Here is a 19,541-nt window from a genome sequence, read left to right on the forward strand (position 1 = left end):
GTGGATGATCGAGTACGCAGATAGCCTCTCCTGCGCGAATTTCAAGAGCAATGTTCTCGAGGGGTGAGACCAGATATGAAAACAGAAAACCCCGGGTCTATCTGGGTAATTATACAGAATAAATTTCCATAGCAGTCCATCACTTGCCCCTCCATCCTGTTGCGTCTTTCTTGGCGTCCAATAAGTAGGAAAGCAAGATCTACTCTGACTCCACTAATGAATATCCCACCACACGAGTCAGATATGAGAGGGTTGAACAACAAAGGTGGACGCTGGAAGCCCTGGAAATTTGCTACTACGATGAATAAGGAAATTGGGTGGAGCGATCTCGGGGATATCGAGACAGTCCGAGTGTAGATCAGACCCTGTAAGGTAAGCCTATTCGTCACACTCATAAATATAGAAAGGTTGAAAACGGAATGGGGTGGACTGGAACTGCGTCATGCTCTAGTATTCTTGCCATCTTCTGTGCATGATTTGACAAGGTCCCCAGGAACGAATTCAATCCCACAGGTCCTCACATTCAATTTCCTATTAGCTGAAAATCTTCCGATATCCCGATATACTGCACTGAGGGCCGGGGACCTTGAGGGCGTTTGAGAAGTTTTGTCAACTTTGACATGCAGATCTTCTGTCAAGGTGCTCAGACTAGGCGCCGATCTCTGATCGAACGAATGTGGATAGATTGGAGAGATTACTTCGTTTTGACCTTTTGAGTGGTTTCGATTTTCTCTCTCTTTTCCTCACTATCTAGCACGTCTTTAGCTAAGTGTATGTTTGCCTTCTATCCCTTTATATCCTTTATACCCAAACGCCATGACAGCGATATTCGAAAATTCGAAACCAACAGAGGAGGTTGCGGTTGACAATGTGAAGAATGTCACTTTCAATGAACAAACCAATTATGTGCCTAAACGCACTATCATCACGGTTAGTAGATACAACAATAAGCAATATATGACCCAGTTAATGACAATTTCAAGATTTTCCTGGCGTGTTCCAGCGTTGATCTCCTGGCATTGATGGACCAGACGACGCTCGCAGCCAGTTTGTCTATCATAGGAAACGCATTGGGGGCCAGTGATCAGACCTCCTGGATTTCGGGCGGTTACTTCGTGTGAGTACTCTTTGCTCTTGTGGTAATGATACTATTCACCTAACACTCACGACACAGAACATCAACATGTTTCCAATTGCTTTATGGAAAATTATCCGACATTTGGTCTCGCAAGCTCGTGCTCTTTGCCGGACTAGCCATATTCTTCTTTGGATCATTGGCAGCTTCCCTTGCGCAGACAGCCACGCAATTGATTGTCTTCCGAGCTTTCACCGGTGTTGGCGGCGGTGGTCTCATGACGGTTGCACAGATGATCGTCAGCGACGTTGTCCCTCTTCGTGAACGAGGCAAATATCAAGGTATTCTTGGTGCCGTCGTTGCTATTGCTAACGGTATCGGTCCTGTCATCGGAGGTGCACTAGCTTCCATTTCCAAAGACTCGTGGCGATGGATCTTTCGCTTGAATCTGCCACTCACTGCGCTCACCACGTTGGCTGTTTTGTTCTTTATGCCCCTTCGGAAAGTCACTGGCGATTGGAAAATCAAGTTGAAGGCAATTGATTTCTTTGGTGCGCTTCTGGCTCTCGGTGGGACTTCGGTCTTGCTGCTTGGTTTGACTTGGGGTGGCGGCGAGTATGAATGGAACTCGGTGCATGTTATTGCAACTCTGGCGATTGGCCTCACCATCTCTGTTGCTTTTGTTGTGTGGCAATGGAAGGGTGCATCGACACCGCTGGTTCCAATGCACATCTTCCAGGGTCGGATTGTGAACGGCGCTTGTCTGACCATGTTCATCAACGGGTGGAACTTTTTGGTACAAGTTTACTATATTCCCATTTTCTATCAGCTGGTGTTTGGATATTCAACGGTAAAAGCAGCAGCAATGCTGCTCCCTATCACACTCATGCAAAGTATGAACCCTCTTCTTGGTTGTGGTTCTGTGCTGACTTCCCTCGCAGCTATCAGCAGCACAGGTTCCGGTCTTGTTGTACACTGGGTAGGCCGCTACCGTGAATGCATCCTGTTTGGATGGATAATCTGGGCAGTTGGCCTTGGTCTTTTCTCAACACTTGATCAGCATTCGGGATTGGGAAAGCAGATTGGGTATGGCATTCTGACTGGTGTCGGGGTTGGAAATACTCTGCAGCCGTACGAGACCCCCTATCTCGATCCAATAAAATACGCTAATTCCCTGTAGCTCTCTCATTGCAGTTCAAGCCGGTGTTAAAAGACGGGACATGGCGGTGATAACTTCATTCAGAAAGTGAGTGATTGCCACAGTCATGCTAGCCATTTTATGAAGCTGACAATGAGCAGCTTCGTACGAAACCTCGGTGGCACTCTAGGGCTCGCTATTGCCGGAACTATCATGTAAGACTTCATTATAATCTCTGGCTTGTTCCCTCACTAATCGACACAGAAATAATATCCTCGCTTCGTCCATTTCAAAGCTCAATCTCGATGAAATTCAGTCTCGCTCTCTTCTCTCGAGCCCACAGAGCTATCTATCAAAGCTATCTGTAGAGGACGCTAAGCATGTCCGGGGTGTGTTAACTCCGGCATATCAAAAGGGGTTTCGCATCATTTTCATTGTCGGTGCATCCCTTGCAACATTTGCTTTCTTTTTGGCTTTTTGGTTGATGCCACAGGTTGCCTTGAACCGAGCGGACGATCAAGCTTTGAAGGAAGAAGGAAAGAAACGACTCAATGGAGGGTTGGACGAAGAAAAAAAGTGACAGTCAGATCTCATCAGCTTTGGTCGTCAAAGGTCGGATCTCCCTATGGACTATGTTAACTTGAGGAAGCAGATAAATTCAAAGACCAATCTCCCAGTGCCGCATGCTGATCTCAGTGTGCTCCAGAAAGCAAAAGCCCATTTATCAGTTGCATATATCTAAGGGTCCCCAGATTTTACCCCTTAATGTATATTATATCCAATTCCAGTCAGAACATCTATCATCCCGACAATCTTGTTGAATCTGGTCTGGGAAAAGAGCCCTTCAATTACCCTTTTGGGATGTTTTACATCAATCCTTCTCCCGTTATCTCCCAATACCGATGGACCAGTCAGATTTGGATCGCTACCCCAATCTCATTGACCATGTAACCCCATTCGATGCCTCGAACTTGGAAGCCCTGGCGGAGCTGCATATTTCAAATTGTATCCACCGGAGAAACGAAGCTATGGGCTCAGCCGATATTGATGCAAGTCGCCAGATATCTCTTTTGTCAACTCACTGTAGACCATGGGTTCGCGCTTACAGAAGGCCCATTGGGGATATTTGATGCTGCGATCTAATACACGTCAAGGCATCATAGAACATGTGACTTTATCTCAAACCAACTTCCAACACTTTACATCATATTCAGCATGTTCCCCAGAGACTGGGCAATTCCCATATACGGAGTCAACTCCGGTGACAAGCTTGTACAAGATTACCAGGGCGTCATACTCATGGCTACCCCAATCCCGCCATACCAATGCAAAAGTAGGTCAACATTAGGAGTCATGCCTATCAGGATCAGAATAGATAAGTATTTTCACCTTTTCCATTCGTGAAAACTCCCTCATGTAGGTTAGCTCAAGCCTCGGAGGCATTGGGAGGAAGATGTCATCTCTGTCCGATTTTCTATTTGTTATATGCTCCGTCCTTGTCCCTTCATATCAATCAATTGACCCCATATTCCCGAATTGGCAACTCGTCGCCCATCCGTCCCCATCTTGAAAGCTTAGCTGGAGATGGTATAAAGACAGTCCCAGTCATATTTTTCTTCCTGTCCCCAAACAATTCAAGTGATTGACAATCCAACATCATGTTACCCTCTCTGACCTTGATTGCCTTCGCTCTCCTACCAGGAGTGCACGGAGGTGTCATACACCAACGCTGTGGCCCATTGGCTAATTACTACAATCAAGATACAAAGGACTGGGACACCTACAATACCGGCGCCTGGCTAGATAGCTGGTGGAACAACAATAGCGAAGTAATCGCCAAAAAAAGGGGCGGGTTTGCGAGCGCCTTCGGTCAATGGGCAATGGGAGACCCAGACTGGACGTGTTTAGATGTCGGCTCAAGCTCAAACTGCAATCTGCCGCTATGTGATAACAGAGTTCTCAATAGCCGCGGTGATGATATCCGCCCTGCATACTATGTCCTCGAATCCATCAATCGCCTGCACGGTTACTTCGATGGTATTGGCGAGGCTTTCACCACTACTGCTTTGGGTGCGGCTTTTTCCAAGGACAACTGGGCTGAAACTTTTTACAAAGATACAGAGGTCAAAAGTGTCACTGCACTCAAGGAGGTACTCAACGTCTTCGTGATGATTATTAGTATTGGTGCTGTGTTTGCTGGACTAGGCTCCGTTGCACTTGGTACCACTGCTAATGTTGGCGCTGCACTTGCCAGTACTGGAAACAGCGCTGGGTCCATTGCTATGGCTGCTCAGTATGTGATACTTCTATCTTGGAATGTTTGTCATGTCTATATTAACAACAGTAATAGTGAAAAAGATACCTTTGACAAGGCCGCCAGCCTGGGTGCGGTTATAGGCAACATCGCTGTGGACGCGAAGGAGTCGTTCACGACCGCTAACAACCAGTTGATGCGGGGCCAACAGTATGGCAACGCAGATATTCGACAATACATCGCTAATGGAGCGTTCCTCACATTCCCAGGGGTCGACAAGAACGCCGTCATTGATCAAATGAACACTATGCTAATTGGTACTGCCATCAATCAGTTGTACCGTACCCAAAAGGTCTTTATCATGGGTGGCGGTGCCTGCGGCGATAACCAGGGAATTGGTTCTGGTCCCCAGGAGGCTGCCGTTTGCCGTGATAATAAGGCCTGGTACCTATACTACTGGCAGGAGAACGATGTGTTTTCTTTTACTCCCCATCAATGGGGATGGGTCAATCCGCCCCCTGGGGCTGACAAGCTGGGTCAGGGTGATTATGCGAACATCCATGCTACTGTAAGTGCCATATAAAACCACTATTGCATGATACTAATTTCTTCCTAGGATATCATCAACTCCTCTCTTGATGCCTACAATACCGCTGGTTTTAACTACACTTCCGAGATAGGTTCCAGTCGTGCCCTTGATGCTATCAAAAATTCCTGGGGAAATCCCGCCGCCCAAGGTGCATCCTGGGAGGGTATTTTCACAATTCCAGTGTGTGACATCGGCAATGCTATCGGCGCCGATTACGTTGGCAAGGAGTATATCTTGCAGCCATACGGCCACGAGAGTCGCCCTGTCTGGTGTGGACCGATCTGCAAGGGCAATGCTCATACGGCCCAAGACGATGCTCAGACGACAAAAGACTTTATCAAAGCGGCTAATATGGACAACTTTGAGGGTTTCAATCATCTCTGCCCTGAAACCCGACCAGGTCATCCTTCCTATCGCCCGCCAGGGGGTCGCGGGTCAATTTTGGCCTAAATGCCTTTGTCCAGCTATGAGACTGCATGTCTTTTTATTCATTGGGCTTGTGAATTCCTCTTTGCAAATGTGAAGGCTTGGTCGGGTTCACAGATCTTTTCTATCCATGTATCTCAATTGATTTACCTATCGTATCTCATAGTCTATGTTAATGGGATTATTGAACCAGCAATGTTGAACAGAAATGGCTTGTAGAGCCTAAACAGTTTACCATAGAGACATAAAGCACAATTTCTGAAGGTTAAGGGCTGGATTTCTGTTCTCAGTTAGGAAGGAAATGATTGTCTGTTTTACTTCTCTTCAGATTTCTCTAACAGACGGTATTGTAGGGGTAAAAGAACTGGTCTCAAAAAAAAAGCCATGTATTAAAAAGAGGGTAATGCTTCTCCCTGCATCTTGAACGGTAATAAGAGCCTACGCAATTATCAAAGAGAAGTGAGGAATGTCATCAATCATCATGTCGTCTGAAACGGCCCCAAGCAAATAAGATTCACTGCACGCCAGTTCAGATCCACTGCACAGACTGGGGGATCAACAGCAGAAAAGAGAAGTTCGTAACGTGTAGACAAAAGTACACACAGGATCATGTGTCCCCAACTTCGACGACTCGTTCCACAATCCAATCCGCAAAAGCCTGACCCTCGAGTTTCCACCGTCCATCAATCCACACATCAGTGAGCCAGTAAGTCCACGGTTTATTCAAAGATGTAAGCTGCAAATCCCAAAGTGGGGCCGTCACGCGGCGACTCGCAGAACGAGCATCCACCCCTGCTGAGAGATCTTGATTTACATTGCGGAATTCGACAGCCGAAGTTGGGTTACTGGTACCAGAATCGCCTTGCCTGATCCGCCATTCGCGCTCGGCTTTTTCGCCTGCGCGGCGGGCGACCGCTTCCTCGTCTTCTGCTTGGTATAAGTTGCATTTCGTGCACTCTGTGCAGCGAGACCCAGGGTTGATGCGGAAGTGCTCGCAAAAGTGTTTGTAGCCTTCCGGTTCTTCGAATTCGTCATCAGACATGTTGCCTGCAACCTGCTCATTGTTAAAGGGATTGTCGGGTATATCGCCCGGGCCATCAAAGGCATCTACCCCACGGAGGGCACGGGGAGGCGTGGTTGTTCGTGGAGGGGGGCCTAGTGCCTTCCGGCATAGGTAGCACATGGAGTAGCCACAGACGCAAGTCAGTTTATTGCAGCCTGAGGATTTGACAAATGAGAGGCAGCAGCGGGGACAGGTGCGTTTCACGGCGGCGGTACGGGCAGCCTCGACGGTAGCGCGCAAATCCAGGAGCAACGGTTCATGACACACATGTGGATCTCGCCACGGTTTCTGGCATGTCATGCAGCTAATGCGTAAGCAGGAAGGGTTGGCACAGGTGAATCGCTTAGGCCGAATCTTGAGACAGAGATTGCGAACGGCATTCCCAAAGGCCGCTGTTACGGTGGCTGGGTCCAGGAGTAATAAAATAAACACAGGAATTACGAGTAAGGGTACGAGGTCAAGGAGGAAAAGGATCATCAGAATCGTAGGAATAGTGCCACCGTCACGACGAAACCGCCAGCGAACACCGCGGGATGAAGGGTGGTAGACGGGGTCAATTTCAGCATAGGAGCAGAACGGACATCTAACGAGCTTCAGTTGTGACTTCATAAGTGCCTCAGAGGAGAGCCGATCCTCGAATTTGCGGTATGTCTCGAAGCCAGCCGTGTCGAGAAAAATTGCCTGCTTGACAATCTCCGGATGAAGACATCCATTGCACGACCCAACAGATAGCGGTGCAAGACACTTCAAGGTAGAGCGCTCCAGATCGACAGACTTTCCCCAGCCCTGTCCAAACAGTGCTTCGTAGACGGTTCTTTGAATACAGAGGTAGCAAATGATATGAGTGTTGGTTGAACATGTCGCGATCTGCTCGAATGTCACATCGGCAAAACAACACTCGCATTCGTAAATGGCATTAAATTCTTGAGCTTCCTTCTCGTTCAGCTCTGAAGCAAATCGGAAATCTTTGTCCTGCTGCTCTTCGCGCTTCTGTTGCAACAGCGGGGCCAACAACATCTCGTGGAGCTCTGCATCCAACTCGCTGCATCCGGTTTCTTTCAGAACAGGGACAAGTTCCCCGTCGACTCGACGATGCCATGCCAAAAGCGGATGTTCCTCGCGGTCCTTCTTTCGCCTGAAAGACGGGAACATACTGTTGAATGTCGCGCGCCATGTCCGACGAGATAGGTCCCGGAGCATCGGTCGAGCCCGAGCATAGCTAAAGTTCACTTCAGCTAGAACAGCCTCCACGGTACTTTTGTTCAGACCAGTATATTCTCTTGTCATGGCCATCCGCACGGCGGCCTTGTAATTATTGGACCGAAAGCGCTCCTCGGGAGGGACCAGGCCACTATCGCCAAGGTCATGTCGAGCAAAGTCATCGCCCCAAGGAGGTACGCGAGCACTTCCCTCTGCCTCGGCTTCAGTGGTTCCTTCTGGGATATTCCACCGCCCCGAAACCCATTTCTTCTTATGCCTAAGCAGCTCCTCCACACACACTTGTAACCGGCTCTGTCCGTCAAAGCGTAGCAGCAGCTCACGGAATACCTCTATCTGTACATCCGGAAATATGCGAACCAGAGTCTCGAGTGCGGTATTGAGTTCCTCCTGTTCCCTCTTGTGTTCCTCTGTTTCGTGAGCCGAGAGCTGGACGGGGCCGCGGGATCGGGAGGTATTGCCGAAAGGGTTATTTCGTAGCGCTTCGAGAGTAATAGAGTAGCTGTTGGGAGAGGGACCAGTCTGCCCTAGTGATGGCTTTCGGACATTGGGACTGGATGAGGAGCTGGTTGAAGAACCAGAGGTTGACTTTCGGTGAGATTGCGTACCGTCGGGGCGGGATGAGGAGGATTTGGAGAAGCCGGGGACTGGCAGCGAGAGCACCATGATTGTAGATTTACATGGTTTGGAAATATGAAAGTGTCAGATGTCTGCGAGATATGGGAATTCAAGAATGTGAAGCCTGCCCAGGTGAGAATGATTTGTTACATAAGACGTTCCGCAGGCCTCTCAACCTTCAGGTGACTTGTGTACTCACAGAAAGTCTGGAGAGTATTTCATTCGCCATGTACATCGCGTACGATATCTTTGAAACATATGAGCTTCAAGCCACCAAAAATCATTGCATGCTACCAAAACGAGTGAAGAAGAATCATGCCATGTTCGTCAAATGATATACGTCCTCCCTTAGCAATCCTCTCCTCTTCAAATTATATTCTGGCACAAAAGATGGAAACTCCTTCAATCAATATCACTGAAATGGCAAAGTATCTACATTGACAGTGCAGACTACATCTATTCAAAAAGTCCAGATTGTCCAGTGTGATTACCAGATTCAGATCTCATTGACCTCATGAGGAAAACCAAAGACACGCAAAAGCACAGGTAGTATATACAAAAAAGCAACAGTCTGATCCAAGTGTTTCGACTCGCTTTGCCTATGGGAATATCGCTTTAACCAAATATTTCATACTTTACAGCTTGGCCTTGGCGCCCTCTAGGAGCTCGGCACCGGCGCCGGTAATGGCAGGCTTGCCAGTCTCAACAACGGTGGCCTGGAACAAAACGGTGTTGCCCTCCTTCCACATCTCAGTCTTGAGAGTCTGGCCAGGCAGGACAACACCCGCAAAGCGAACCTTGAGGTTCTTGTAGGGACCAAATTTGGAGAAGACTGCCTTGGCTGACACACCGAGCGAGCACAGACCGTGCAGGATGGGGGTCTTGAATCCGCCGACCTTGCTGAACTCGGGATCGATGTGAAGCGGGTTGCGGTCGCCGTTCAAGCGGTACAGCGCTGCCTGGTCCTCGGAGGTCTTCTCCTCAACCACGGCATCGGGCTGGCGCTGCGGCGCCTTGTACGCAGCAGTGGCACCCTTGGCGCGCACGGCAGTGGGCTTAGGAGAGCCTCCGAAGCCGCCACTGCCGCGGATGAAGACGCTGGACTCGTTGTAGAACAAATCCTCGCCGGTCTTGGCATCCTTGGTTGTGTACCCGGCCACGACAATGGCCGCGTTGCCCTTATCGATAACGTCAATGAGCTTGGGATAGGTCAAGGTATTGGCGGTGGTGGGGATGGGGAATTTGCGAACCTCCATGTACTGCTCGCCGTGGAGCAGCATCATGGGGGAGAAGTCCTTTACCAAGTCGTCCATGTTCCAAGGATTAGCGGTGTTAAACCAGGGGATAACACCGTAGGAAGGAAGGGCCTGGAATTGATCGCTGTTCTCGTAGACAAGAGGCAAGTCGGTACGCTTGGCGCCCACACTGAGATTGTACAGGATCACATCGCGGTCCTCGTAGTTGAAGGGAGTGCCCTCGCTCGAAAGGGTCTTGGCCTTCTCGATATTCTTCAGGATCTCGTTCTCGCTGGAGGGATTGCCATGTACGCGGTTAGCCATGTTAGCCATGATTTTCTCCGCGCCGGCCTGGCCGTCCTCGGGGTGGTCAGCGCGACCATCATCGAAGTTGGTGATCTGCTTCCAATTACGAACCACCTCCTCCGGGGTCAGCTGGACGTCCACGGGGAAGCCGTGACCGCCGGCGCGCTGCCAACGGGTACGGCCGAACCAACCACTACCACACTCAAACAGACCCTTGGTGGAGGGTTCAGGGGCCATATCAGAGCACAGCAAGACCACAAGGGGGGCAACGTAGTCGGGCTTGAAAGCCTGGACCATCTCTTCGGGCATAATGGTACGGGTCATATTGGTACCCGCGTTAGGAGCAATGGTGTTCACCTTGATGTTGTACTTGGCACCCTCCAACGCTAGAGTGCGAGAGAAACCCAGGATACCAAGCTTGGCAGCAGCGTAGTTGGCCTGGCCAAAGTTGCCGTAGATACCGCTCGTACTGGCAGTGTTGACAACACGGCCGTACTTCTGCTTAAGGAAGTAGGGCCAAGCAGCCTTGGTGACCTTGTAGGTACCACGCAGGTGGACATTGACAACGGAATTCCACAGGTTGTCATCCATGTTGTTGAAAGCCTTGTCGCGCAGGATACCGGCGTTGTTCACCAAGATATCAATGCGGCCAAAGGCATCAATGGCGCTCTTGACAACGGCATCGCCATCCTCGCAATTGGCCTTGTTGCCCACAGCTTTACCACCAAGCTTGATGATTTCCTGAACCACAGGCTCGGGATCAACAAGATCGTTGACCACAACGGAGGCACCGAGCTTTGCGAACTGCAAGCAGTACGCGCGGCCGAGACCGGCACCACCTCCGGTGACCAGGGCAACACGGCCCTTGAAGTCAGGCTCCTCTCCCGGTTGAGCGCTAGGCATCTTCAAGCCGTCTTCCAAGAAGCTCATGAAGTCAGCAGGGCCTGTAGGGTATTCGGGCTTAGAGAAATCATTGACATCGTTCCACTTCCGGGCAATAGCGCCAGGGGTCAGAGAGTTATCGGTCTTCAGGAGAGCACCCTTGGCTCGCTCCCAGCGAAGCTTGGCAACATGGCCACCCCCGACCTCGTAGATACCACCGGTCTCTGTAGTGTTTGATGAGTGCACGAGGGCAGCGACCAAAGGAACAACCCAATCGGGCTTGAGGTTCTCCAGAACATCCGGGGGCATGACAGTCGCAGTCATGCGGCTGGCAGCTAATTTGGGGGTTAGCTTTCCCAGTTCATGTTGGGGTTGGGTAACTTGCTTACCGATGGGAGCAATAACGTTGGCAATAATGTTGTATTTGGCACCCTCCTTAGCCAGGGTCTCAGTGAAGCCGACCTGGCCGAGCTTGGCGGCTGAGTAGTTGGCCTGACCGAAACTGCCGAATAAACCGGCAGCCGAGGCAGTGTTGATCACACGGCCGAACTTTTGTTTGCGGAAGTGAGGCCATGCGGCTCTTGCACACTGTACAGAAAACAAACTATCAGTCCCTGCTTCGACGGCTTTTTGTTATATGTCCGAGGATTCTTACCTTGTATGCACCGTAGGTGTGAACTGTGTTGATCAAATCCCAGTCGGCATCCTTCATGTTCTTAAAGCTTACATCCCGCAGAATACCGGCGTTGTTGAGCAGGATATCGATGCGGCCAAAGGCCTTGATAGCGGTCTCGATGATAGCATCACCGTTCTCGACACTGTCGTAGTTGGCGACGGCCTTACCGCCAGCGGCGCGGATCTCCTCGACGACAACATCTGCAGCCTGGAATAACTGTGAGCATCTGTCTATCTGGATTTGGTGTTGGACATACCTTTCCTGACTTGCCCTCACCCTTGTGAGAGACACCGAGGTCGTTCACGACAACATTTGCACCCCTTGAGGCGAAGAAGAGAGCATATGCTTTCCCCAAACCACCACCAGCACCGGTGACGACCACCGTTTGATTATCGAATCGCAGTTCGGACATTGTGTGTATGTGTGTATGTGTCCGAAAATAAGAGAGAAATAAAAAAGAAAGCTGGAGAAGAGGGGAGTTTAAAGCCAACTCGGCAAGCTGAGGACCTCGGCACGTTTTCTGTAATTAACGAAATATCGGGGTATCGTTACAATGGCAGATCGCCCCGTATCACATGCCGAGTAGATATCCATACCTGATGTACTCCGTATGTACTTTAGATTTCATAATATATACAACATACATTGCCTAGGTACGGAATAGATTATACTACACTTATGCAAATCATATGTGTATATCGAGATATACGAGTACTTGTCTCTAGCTGACTCAGGCATGCCGCATGTGACGGGCAACGTCATTATCATGTGCTCTATTAATTTGATACAATTGGACTATTGGACTATTGGACTATTTTTCAACTATATCAAATAATGTGACGATTCACTGACTCCAATCTCGATATAACATACTCATATATCAGGCCGAAAGTAGCGGCTGAACATACCCCGTGGGGGAAGAACTCAGATTCACTCGGCCGATTGGGGGAACATTGAACTTTCCCGTAGATACAAAATGTCCAGTAAAAACCTACAAGGACTCAGCTAAAACAAAAAAAAATCAATATGCCTGAAATTGTGGACGACAAGTCGCAACACTGCATCCCCTTCCTTCTCGATCGCCTACGCGTTCATAATGAGCGGCACCGCGGTAACCCCAGTACCCCACCATTTTTCATCGGCCTCAATGGTGTGCAAGGTGCGGGCAAGACAGTCCTGGTGAGTAAATTCAAAGCTAGTCAATTTTTTTTCTGGCCTCGGGATTTCGCCGAATCTCCTCGGGACGGAATCTCTAACTTCCATAGGTATCCGCTCTTAATGACACCCTCCGCTCGGAACCATACTCGCTCTCGGTCGTGACATTGTCACTTGACGATATATACCTTACCCACGCCGATCAGGTAGCTCTGGCACAAGCGCATTCTTCGAATCCCCTCTTGCAGCATCGTGGTCAGCCCTCGACACACGACCTCGCGTTGGGTGAGGAGGTGTTTGCTTCGCTCGCCGCGGAACGTCCGACAGCCATTCCGCAGTATGACAAGTCTGCGTTTGAGGGCCAGGGCGATCGTGTTCCAAAAGCACAATGGGAGGTTGTCAATAAAGAGAGTCAGGATAAAGTCAAGGTCGTGATCTTCGAAGGGTGGTGTGTCGGCTTCCGTCCGTGGGATGACCAAACCTTGCGTGCGAAATGGCAGTCCGCTGTGCGTCAAAAGGAGAACGGCAACTATGACGGGCGACTGGGTCATGTCAAGCTCGAGGACGTTGAAGCTGTAAATGACGCTTTGAAGCGATATGATGTCTTGACTGAGTGGGTTTCCTCGGCCATTGATGATGACACATTAAACAGCTTTGCTAACACAGGTTTCCTTCACAGCAAGCTTGATGCTTTGATTCATATGTATATACTCTGTCCCTCAATATACTTCAACTCACTGACCAATTTCAGCGATGCCGAAAACCCTCATTTCGTCTACGAATGGCGCCAGGAACAGGAACGCACGCTCCGTGCTGTCAAAGGCACCGGGATGACAGAAGAACAGGTCAACCACTTTGTGGACGGCTGTATGCATATACTCGAAAGAGCAAAGACATCATTAAGGACAAAATATACTGACAATCGATATAGATTATCCATCCTACGAGCTCTTTACTGAAACCCTACGGGAAGGTGCTTTCAAGCCCGCACATAACCCATCAGCACTGAACTCGGACTGGCAAGGACGACAGCTCTGCCTTGTGGTTGACCGTAACAGGAGAGTTCAGAAGGTCATTAAAATCTGATCTGCGTGCGCTAAGATAAACACATTGGAAGGAATGCAATATCACAGATAAATTGAATATGTATACATATTTTGCCACATATCTCAGGGGTATCCCTACTCTAGGCTCTGTGCGGGGTTTACTTTATTTAAAATAGGATGAGAATAACTGCTTCGTACAACGAGATTGTCGCTCAGAATCCCCAACGGCTGGCAAGTCTGATAGGATATGCTTTATCTGGACACATGTGATCAATCTGCCAGGCTCCAGATAGACCGAGCTACTAAAGCCAACTAGTTAAGTATAGCAATTAGCTTGAGATTTGGGCAGGGTTCGTAGAATTACGAAAGCTCTTTTCAAAAGAAAACAGGAAAAAATAGCCAACAGAATACATAGCCCAAATGTCACGAGATTCGGACCTCGGGACAGCCTTCGGCTTCACAAAATGCCGGTGACTGCCAAGAGACTGCGATACCATGCTGTAAATAACAGGCACGACTGAAAATACGATGGGTTACTTTTGAATACAATTACGAGATGGGAGTACGAGGGGAACAGGCCCATGACCATGCAATTGGGTTGCTTGAAGCATTAAATTAATCGGAAATCCCAGACCATAGTACCGCTATAAAAATTGACCAATGGATATAAACAGCCCGTGCAAAAAACAACCCAAGACAGAAAAGTCATAAATTTTTGATAACATTTTTGGAGTTGCGTTCAGAGAACGCTCCAAGCCGGAATCCTCAAGAAGAAATCTAGTTCATCTGGCGGATGAGAGCGTTGATGTTCTCCTCACGGTTACCGGTGTCACCACCCTCGATGTAGTGCTTGAACTTGCGGGCGCGGAAACCACCGGTGGGGTTGGACAGCTTGAAGGGCCAGAGGAAGTTGTTGGCCTGCTTGAAGTTGGGGCCAACGGTGTAGATCTCGTGGATCAGATCCTCCATGCAGACGATACCGAACTTGCCGAGGTGCTCCTCGATGATCTGGTTATCGGTGAGAGGAGTGCGCTGCTTGTCGACCTTTCCGTAACCACGCTTGTACAGAAGCTCGCGGACGGACTTCAGGTTGGGGTAACCGTAGGCAATGTAGGGGTTGACGATGGTCAACATCTCCTGGGTAGCCTTGGTGAGACGAATGAAAGTACCAGAGTTGATCTGGAGCAGACGCAGAAGCTGGAGAATCTTGCGGGGCTTGGGAGCAATCTTGTTGATACCCTTGATACGGACAACGAAGACGAGCTTGGGCTCACCCTCAACGAAGAAGCTGCCTTCCTGACGAGCAACACGGTTGAGGCGGATCTTCTCGCGCTCAGCGGTGCGGTACTCCTGGACGTAGGACTCGGCACGCTTGAAGATGACACCGCGCTTCTCCTTGTTGGCCTATGAGTCTCAATTAGCGTGGGAGTTCTCCAAAATCTTGTATAATAAGATGGCAAGTGGGTTGTGTAACTAATGTCAGACCCGAAAGATGGTTGACAGACGACAGCATTGACCGTGGTAGCGGTCTAGTCATCGTGAATGGTGTTATGCATCATGTAGTTGGAAGGAAGTGTGTGACGGTGAGGACTGAAGGGGAACTGACCTTCTTGGTCTTCTCGGCCTCGGCACGGCGCTCAGCGCGGGCAGCCTCCTGGGACTTGCGCTTCTTCAGAAGGGTCTCAGGAACGAGGACCTGGTTCTGGGTGGGGACAGAGCTGTGAAATGTTAGAACAGTCTGTTTTCAAGAAAGAAAAGAAGAAGACTGCGACAATTCGCCGAGTGAAAGAACTGCAGCATATAGCGCCACATTCTCAACTGAAGGCATAAAAAAACTCGACGAAATGTCTTTAATCAGTGAGGGCCAAGGCATTGCGGTTTCAAGATCGATAACAGCTTGGTACTAGCCATGCATATTCCAGCACAGTCTTCGCAAGCCCGATCACCCACGACAGGCCATTGATGCCTTCATCCGACAAAACCCCGAACAATGTTCAGGAAATATTTGTTGACACCTTTCGCTTCAGGTCCATAATGCTATTACCACATCATGAGCGCCCAGAAACGATAGTTCACAACAATATTTTTGGAGGAGAAGGCGCCAGGCGCTTTCAACCTCAAGACTCCATCACCCTCTTTCTGTACCCAAATTTCGCTCTGTGATATACGAGATGTGTATCCGAGATAATTGAGATTGAAATAGAAGGCAGGAAGGATCGAGCTGGTACCTAGCCGTCATCATTGTGGACAAACGGCTGGCATCCCCAGCGAGAAGGACGACTATACCGGCAACCTTACAAACTCAAGCAGAGATTGCATCAGTCTTAGGAACAAGTCATTGGGAATCATACGTAGTAGCGGCCATTTTGAAGGTCCGGACGAGGTCGAGAGTCGGCTGGTTGTCGAAGGATGTCAAGGGAAGAACAAAAAGTAAGAAGAAAAGAAAAGTAAGAAGAGACTTCGCTTGTGTGGGTGCGGGTCCCTCTAACCATAGGTGGCTAGCCCATTACATTACAGCGCTAACCCGTTCTGGGCCCAACCCTTATCGGAATCCAGATAAGGGCTCACCTCTTATCAGATGACTTCATGGATGTCTGACCCGCCTGGGGTAATTAGACTTAACCAGGACTAACTATCAAGTGAAGTCTGACCCCTTACCCTCACTCTCCACACCATGTCCCGTCGTGGAGTCGGCCTTGGAGCCTTTGCAAACCGAACCCAGACAACACAGTCTTATGCTACTCATGGCGCCAATCTCCGGTCTACCCATACTGCCTCCCTACAGACCCAGTTGTCAGTCTTCCAGTCGTTGCTCCACACCTTTGCGCTAGAACATAGCTCTACCATAAAGTCCAACCCGACATTTCGAGCAGAGTTTGCCCGGATGTGCAACACCATTGGGGTTGATCCCCTGGCCGCAAGCAACGTCAAGGGCAAAAATGGCCGCCGCGCACTGGGAGAAGGGGGGAGCTTCTGGACTCAGATTATGGGCGGGGATATGAATGACTTCTATTTCGAAGTCGCAGTTAGAGTTGTGGAGCTATGCAGAGAGACCAGAAGCGAAAATGGTGGACTGATTGGCGTTGAGGAATGTCGGAAGCGAGTGGGGAAGGGCAAGGCGATCGGGAGTGGGCTCGAGGTTTCAGAGTATGGGGTTACCACCCCAGGATATAAGAATGTATCTACCAGTGGCTAACTGCACTATGTGCTTGACAGTGACGATGTCCTACGAGCAGTTCGGTCGCTCCAGCCTCTTGGCTCCGGGTTCTCCGTCGTCAATGTCGGCAGCAAACAGTACATTAGGTCCATCCCTAAAGAACTCAACAGCGATCAGGCAATAGTCTTGGAAGTCATGCAGGTGCTGGGCTTTGTCAGCGTTTCAATGCTGCGATTGAACCTCAAATGGGAAAAGGCTCGAGCCCAGACTGTAATCGATGACTTGATTGCTGATGGTCTAGTCTGGTTGGATGCCCAAGGCCCTGAGAAAGAGTACTGGTCACCTCAGAACCTTCTGGGGGATAGTGGATGAAGTGAGAAACTTGTGTGATTCGCATACAAATCACGATCGTGATAATGCCTCACGTGGTCGTCCATCGAGTCACGCCTTTCCGGGAGAATCCCAATGAAAACATGCGACCCTTGCGTCCTTTCCTGTCTAAGCATTAATGATGTGTTGAACAGTTGGCGCTTCAAGGGCAACATACGCCCTTCCTTTCCAGGCCTGTTGGTCAGCTCACGACGAGCTACAGTTTTTATTTGGCATTATTCTCTGTGACACTCTTCTAAGGCCATCGAAACTAAAGAAAGAGGCCATCAAACTCACACAGAGAGATACACGCTCTGATGAGTGAATACGGAGTATTATTGGCAAGGATAAAGTACATGCCGGGTTACCGGAATTTATCAACGGAACAGACCCCTTGATATCTCATTTGTGATGCATTCGTGTAAATTTAGCTCAATAGCAATAACGACATATACTACTGGGCTGACGAATCTGAAGTTGCGTGGATTTCATTTTTAAGCATTGGGATTGGGACACGACATTGCGTGATACGGAGTGCCGAGCATGTAAGATAGCCCCCCTTTCCCCCAAGAGAGGCGTTTATAAAGTGTCTTACACGCCATCTGCGAAATGTAAAAATCCATTGATTTATCATTCAGACAGACGAGGCATACTGAATGTACCCTGCCACCATGTCCCGATCCAGTGTTATAGCGACGGACCCCGTTATCTACGCTGAGTACCAGACCACATGGTCCGATCTCCCGGAAACCGAACAAGCATGGATTTCTAGAGCTCGTGAGGTCTCTGAGGTGCTAGCCAGAGACGCTGCCCAAAGAGACCAGGAGAACAAATCACCGCGCGCCGAAGTGGCCCTGCTCAAGTATTCGGGCCTGACAAAGCTTCTAGGACCCAAAAAGTACGGTGGTGGTGAGCAACCCTGGAGCGTTGGCTATAAGGCAATAAGAGAGGTTGCAAAAGGAGATGGGTGAGACCTAAGCATCCCTCATGGCTCTCGGTGATAGTTCCTAAGAAGAAGACAGATCTATCGGTATGCTGCTTGGCTATCACCTTCTCTGGTCCACCATTGCAAATGTGATGGGCACTCCTGAACAAGCCGATCGAACCCATCAGTTGATCATTTCAAACAATTACTTTGTCGGTGGCGCTGTGAACCCACGCGACAATGATCTGAAGATCACTTCAGATGGAGACCACATCGTATTCACCGGGAACAAATACTTCAACACTGGAGGCGTTGTATCTGATCTCACGGTTCTCGAAGGTATCTTGGATGGCACTCAGGATCATATATTTGCGTTGGTCAAAACCGATCAGCCCGGTATTCAGTTTGCTCACAACTGGCACAACATTGGTTTGCGTCTGACCGAGTCTGGGGGCGTGAAGATAGAGAATGTCCAGGCTTCTTGGTCCGATGCACTGGGCTGGGATACAGCTACCAAGAAACCTCGTGATGATACCCTAAAGATTCCCTTCCCTACTCTATTCCTGCCAACGTAAGTGCAAGTCCATCAAATACTCCATGTATTATGCTCCCTCGGCAGTTGCATGAAATAAAGCTCACTCGTTCTCTTCCATAGCATCCAACTGGTCTTTAGCAACTTTTACTTGGGTATCGCTCTCGGGGCTTTGGACTTCGCCTCCAGATACACTACGACCGCAACACGTGCTTGGCCTTTCGGCGGCGACAACAAGGAATCAGCAACGGATGAGTTCTACATCCTCGAACGTTATGGTAACTTCTTTGCACATCTACGTGCCACTGAAGCCCTCGCAGATCGAGCAGGCGATCAACTCTCAGGACTTTATACTCGTTATCAAACGCAAAAATCCGGTCTCACAGCACAGGAACGCGGAGATGTTGCGGAATGGGTGGCTAGCGTCAAGGTAGTCACCACAGACGTTGGACTTAGGGTTACTTCTGGTGTATTCGAAGTCACGGGAGCCCGAGCCACTGCCTCCAAGGTCGGATTGGATCGATTCTGGCGGGATATTCGAGTGCACACTCTTCATGATCCAGTGGCGTACAAGAATCGGGAATTGGGACGATATGCACTTTTGCATGAACTCCCTGAGCCTAGTTGGTATACTTGAGGGATTAGAATGAGATCTTTAATTCATATTTATATTTTATACGTTATATGCTATATGCTATATGCTATATGCAGGGTCAAGCTGTACAACATAAAAAAAAAGGGTATGCAGATAAGACGGGCCGATAACATTTCGGTCCGACTTTTTTTTTTTTTTTTTTTTCCCCTCCATCTTTTTTTTTTTTTTCTGTGGGAAAACCATTCGACAGCTGAACTATTCATTTCTTCATTCTTATCGAGC

The 19,541-nt window shown here is 49.2% G+C and overlaps 8 protein-coding genes across 8 annotated transcripts; 5 read left to right on the forward strand and 3 right to left on the reverse strand.

Moving 5' to 3' along the window:
* Positions 1-816: 816 nt before the first annotated feature.
* On the forward strand, positions 817-2,793 carry N7500_003394 (MDR family MFS transporter; the record flags this gene model as incomplete). Its single annotated transcript, XM_056674540.1, has 7 exons — positions 817-930; positions 984-1,117; positions 1,175-1,968; positions 2,017-2,206; positions 2,256-2,321; positions 2,375-2,428; positions 2,478-2,793. The coding sequence occupies 7 exons, from the start codon at positions 817-819 to the stop codon at positions 2,791-2,793; spliced, it is 1,668 nt and encodes a 555-aa protein (XP_056535065.1).
* Positions 2,794-3,871: 1,078 nt separating this feature from the next.
* Positions 3,872-5,506, forward strand: N7500_003395 (uncharacterized protein; the record flags this gene model as incomplete). The annotated part of the gene is made up of 3 exons (XM_056674541.1): positions 3,872-4,506; positions 4,564-5,035; positions 5,084-5,506. 3 exons carry the CDS (start codon positions 3,872-3,874, stop codon positions 5,504-5,506), a joined length of 1,530 nt encoding a protein of 509 aa, XP_056535066.1.
* A 583-nt stretch (positions 5,507-6,089) lies between these two features.
* On the reverse strand, positions 6,090-8,429 carry N7500_003396 (E3 ubiquitin-protein ligase; the record flags this gene model as incomplete). Its single annotated transcript, XM_056674542.1, has 1 exon — positions 6,090-8,429. One exon carries the CDS (start codon positions 8,427-8,429, stop codon positions 6,090-6,092), a length of 2,340 nt encoding a protein of 779 aa, XP_056535067.1.
* A 587-nt stretch (positions 8,430-9,016) lies between these two features.
* mfp (putative peroxisomal multifunctional beta-oxidation protein (MFP)) lies at positions 9,017-11,892 on the reverse strand (the record flags this gene model as incomplete). Its single annotated transcript, XM_056674543.1, has 4 exons — positions 9,017-11,139; positions 11,194-11,392; positions 11,460-11,687; positions 11,737-11,892. The coding sequence occupies 4 exons, from the start codon at positions 11,890-11,892 to the stop codon at positions 9,017-9,019; spliced, it is 2,706 nt and encodes a 901-aa protein (XP_056535068.1).
* Positions 11,893-12,506: 614 nt separating this feature from the next.
* N7500_003398 (TDA10 family protein) lies at positions 12,507-13,721 on the forward strand (the record flags this gene model as incomplete). Its single annotated transcript, XM_056674544.1, has 3 exons — positions 12,507-12,659; positions 12,746-13,502; positions 13,567-13,721. 3 exons carry the CDS (start codon positions 12,507-12,509, stop codon positions 13,719-13,721), a joined length of 1,065 nt encoding a protein of 354 aa, XP_056535069.1.
* A 737-nt stretch (positions 13,722-14,458) lies between these two features.
* Positions 14,459-16,046, reverse strand: N7500_003399 (60S ribosomal protein uL30; the record flags this gene model as incomplete). The annotated part of the gene is made up of 3 exons (XM_056674545.1): positions 14,459-15,085; positions 15,288-15,399; positions 16,033-16,046. The coding sequence occupies 3 exons, from the start codon at positions 16,044-16,046 to the stop codon at positions 14,459-14,461; spliced, it is 753 nt and encodes a 250-aa protein (XP_056535070.1).
* Positions 16,047-16,355: 309 nt separating this feature from the next.
* N7500_003400 (ESCRT-II subunit protein SNF8) lies at positions 16,356-17,210 on the forward strand (the record flags this gene model as incomplete). The annotated part of the gene is made up of 2 exons (XM_056674546.1): positions 16,356-16,828; positions 16,898-17,210. 2 exons carry the CDS (start codon positions 16,356-16,358, stop codon positions 17,208-17,210), a joined length of 786 nt encoding a protein of 261 aa, XP_056535071.1.
* Positions 17,211-17,863: 653 nt separating this feature from the next.
* N7500_003401 (thermophilic desulfurizing enzyme family protein) lies at positions 17,864-19,301 on the forward strand (the record flags this gene model as incomplete). Its single annotated transcript, XM_056674547.1, has 3 exons — positions 17,864-18,174; positions 18,230-18,703; positions 18,788-19,301. 3 exons carry the CDS (start codon positions 17,864-17,866, stop codon positions 19,299-19,301), a joined length of 1,299 nt encoding a protein of 432 aa, XP_056535072.1.
* Between the last annotated feature and the right edge of the window lie 240 nt (positions 19,302-19,541).

This window comes from Penicillium coprophilum (genome assembly GCF_028826855.1).
Source record: "Penicillium coprophilum strain IBT 35676 chromosome Unknown utg000002l_segment0_segment1, whole genome shotgun sequence".
Classification (NCBI taxonomy): Eukaryota; Fungi; Ascomycota; class Eurotiomycetes; order Eurotiales; family Aspergillaceae; genus Penicillium; species Penicillium coprophilum.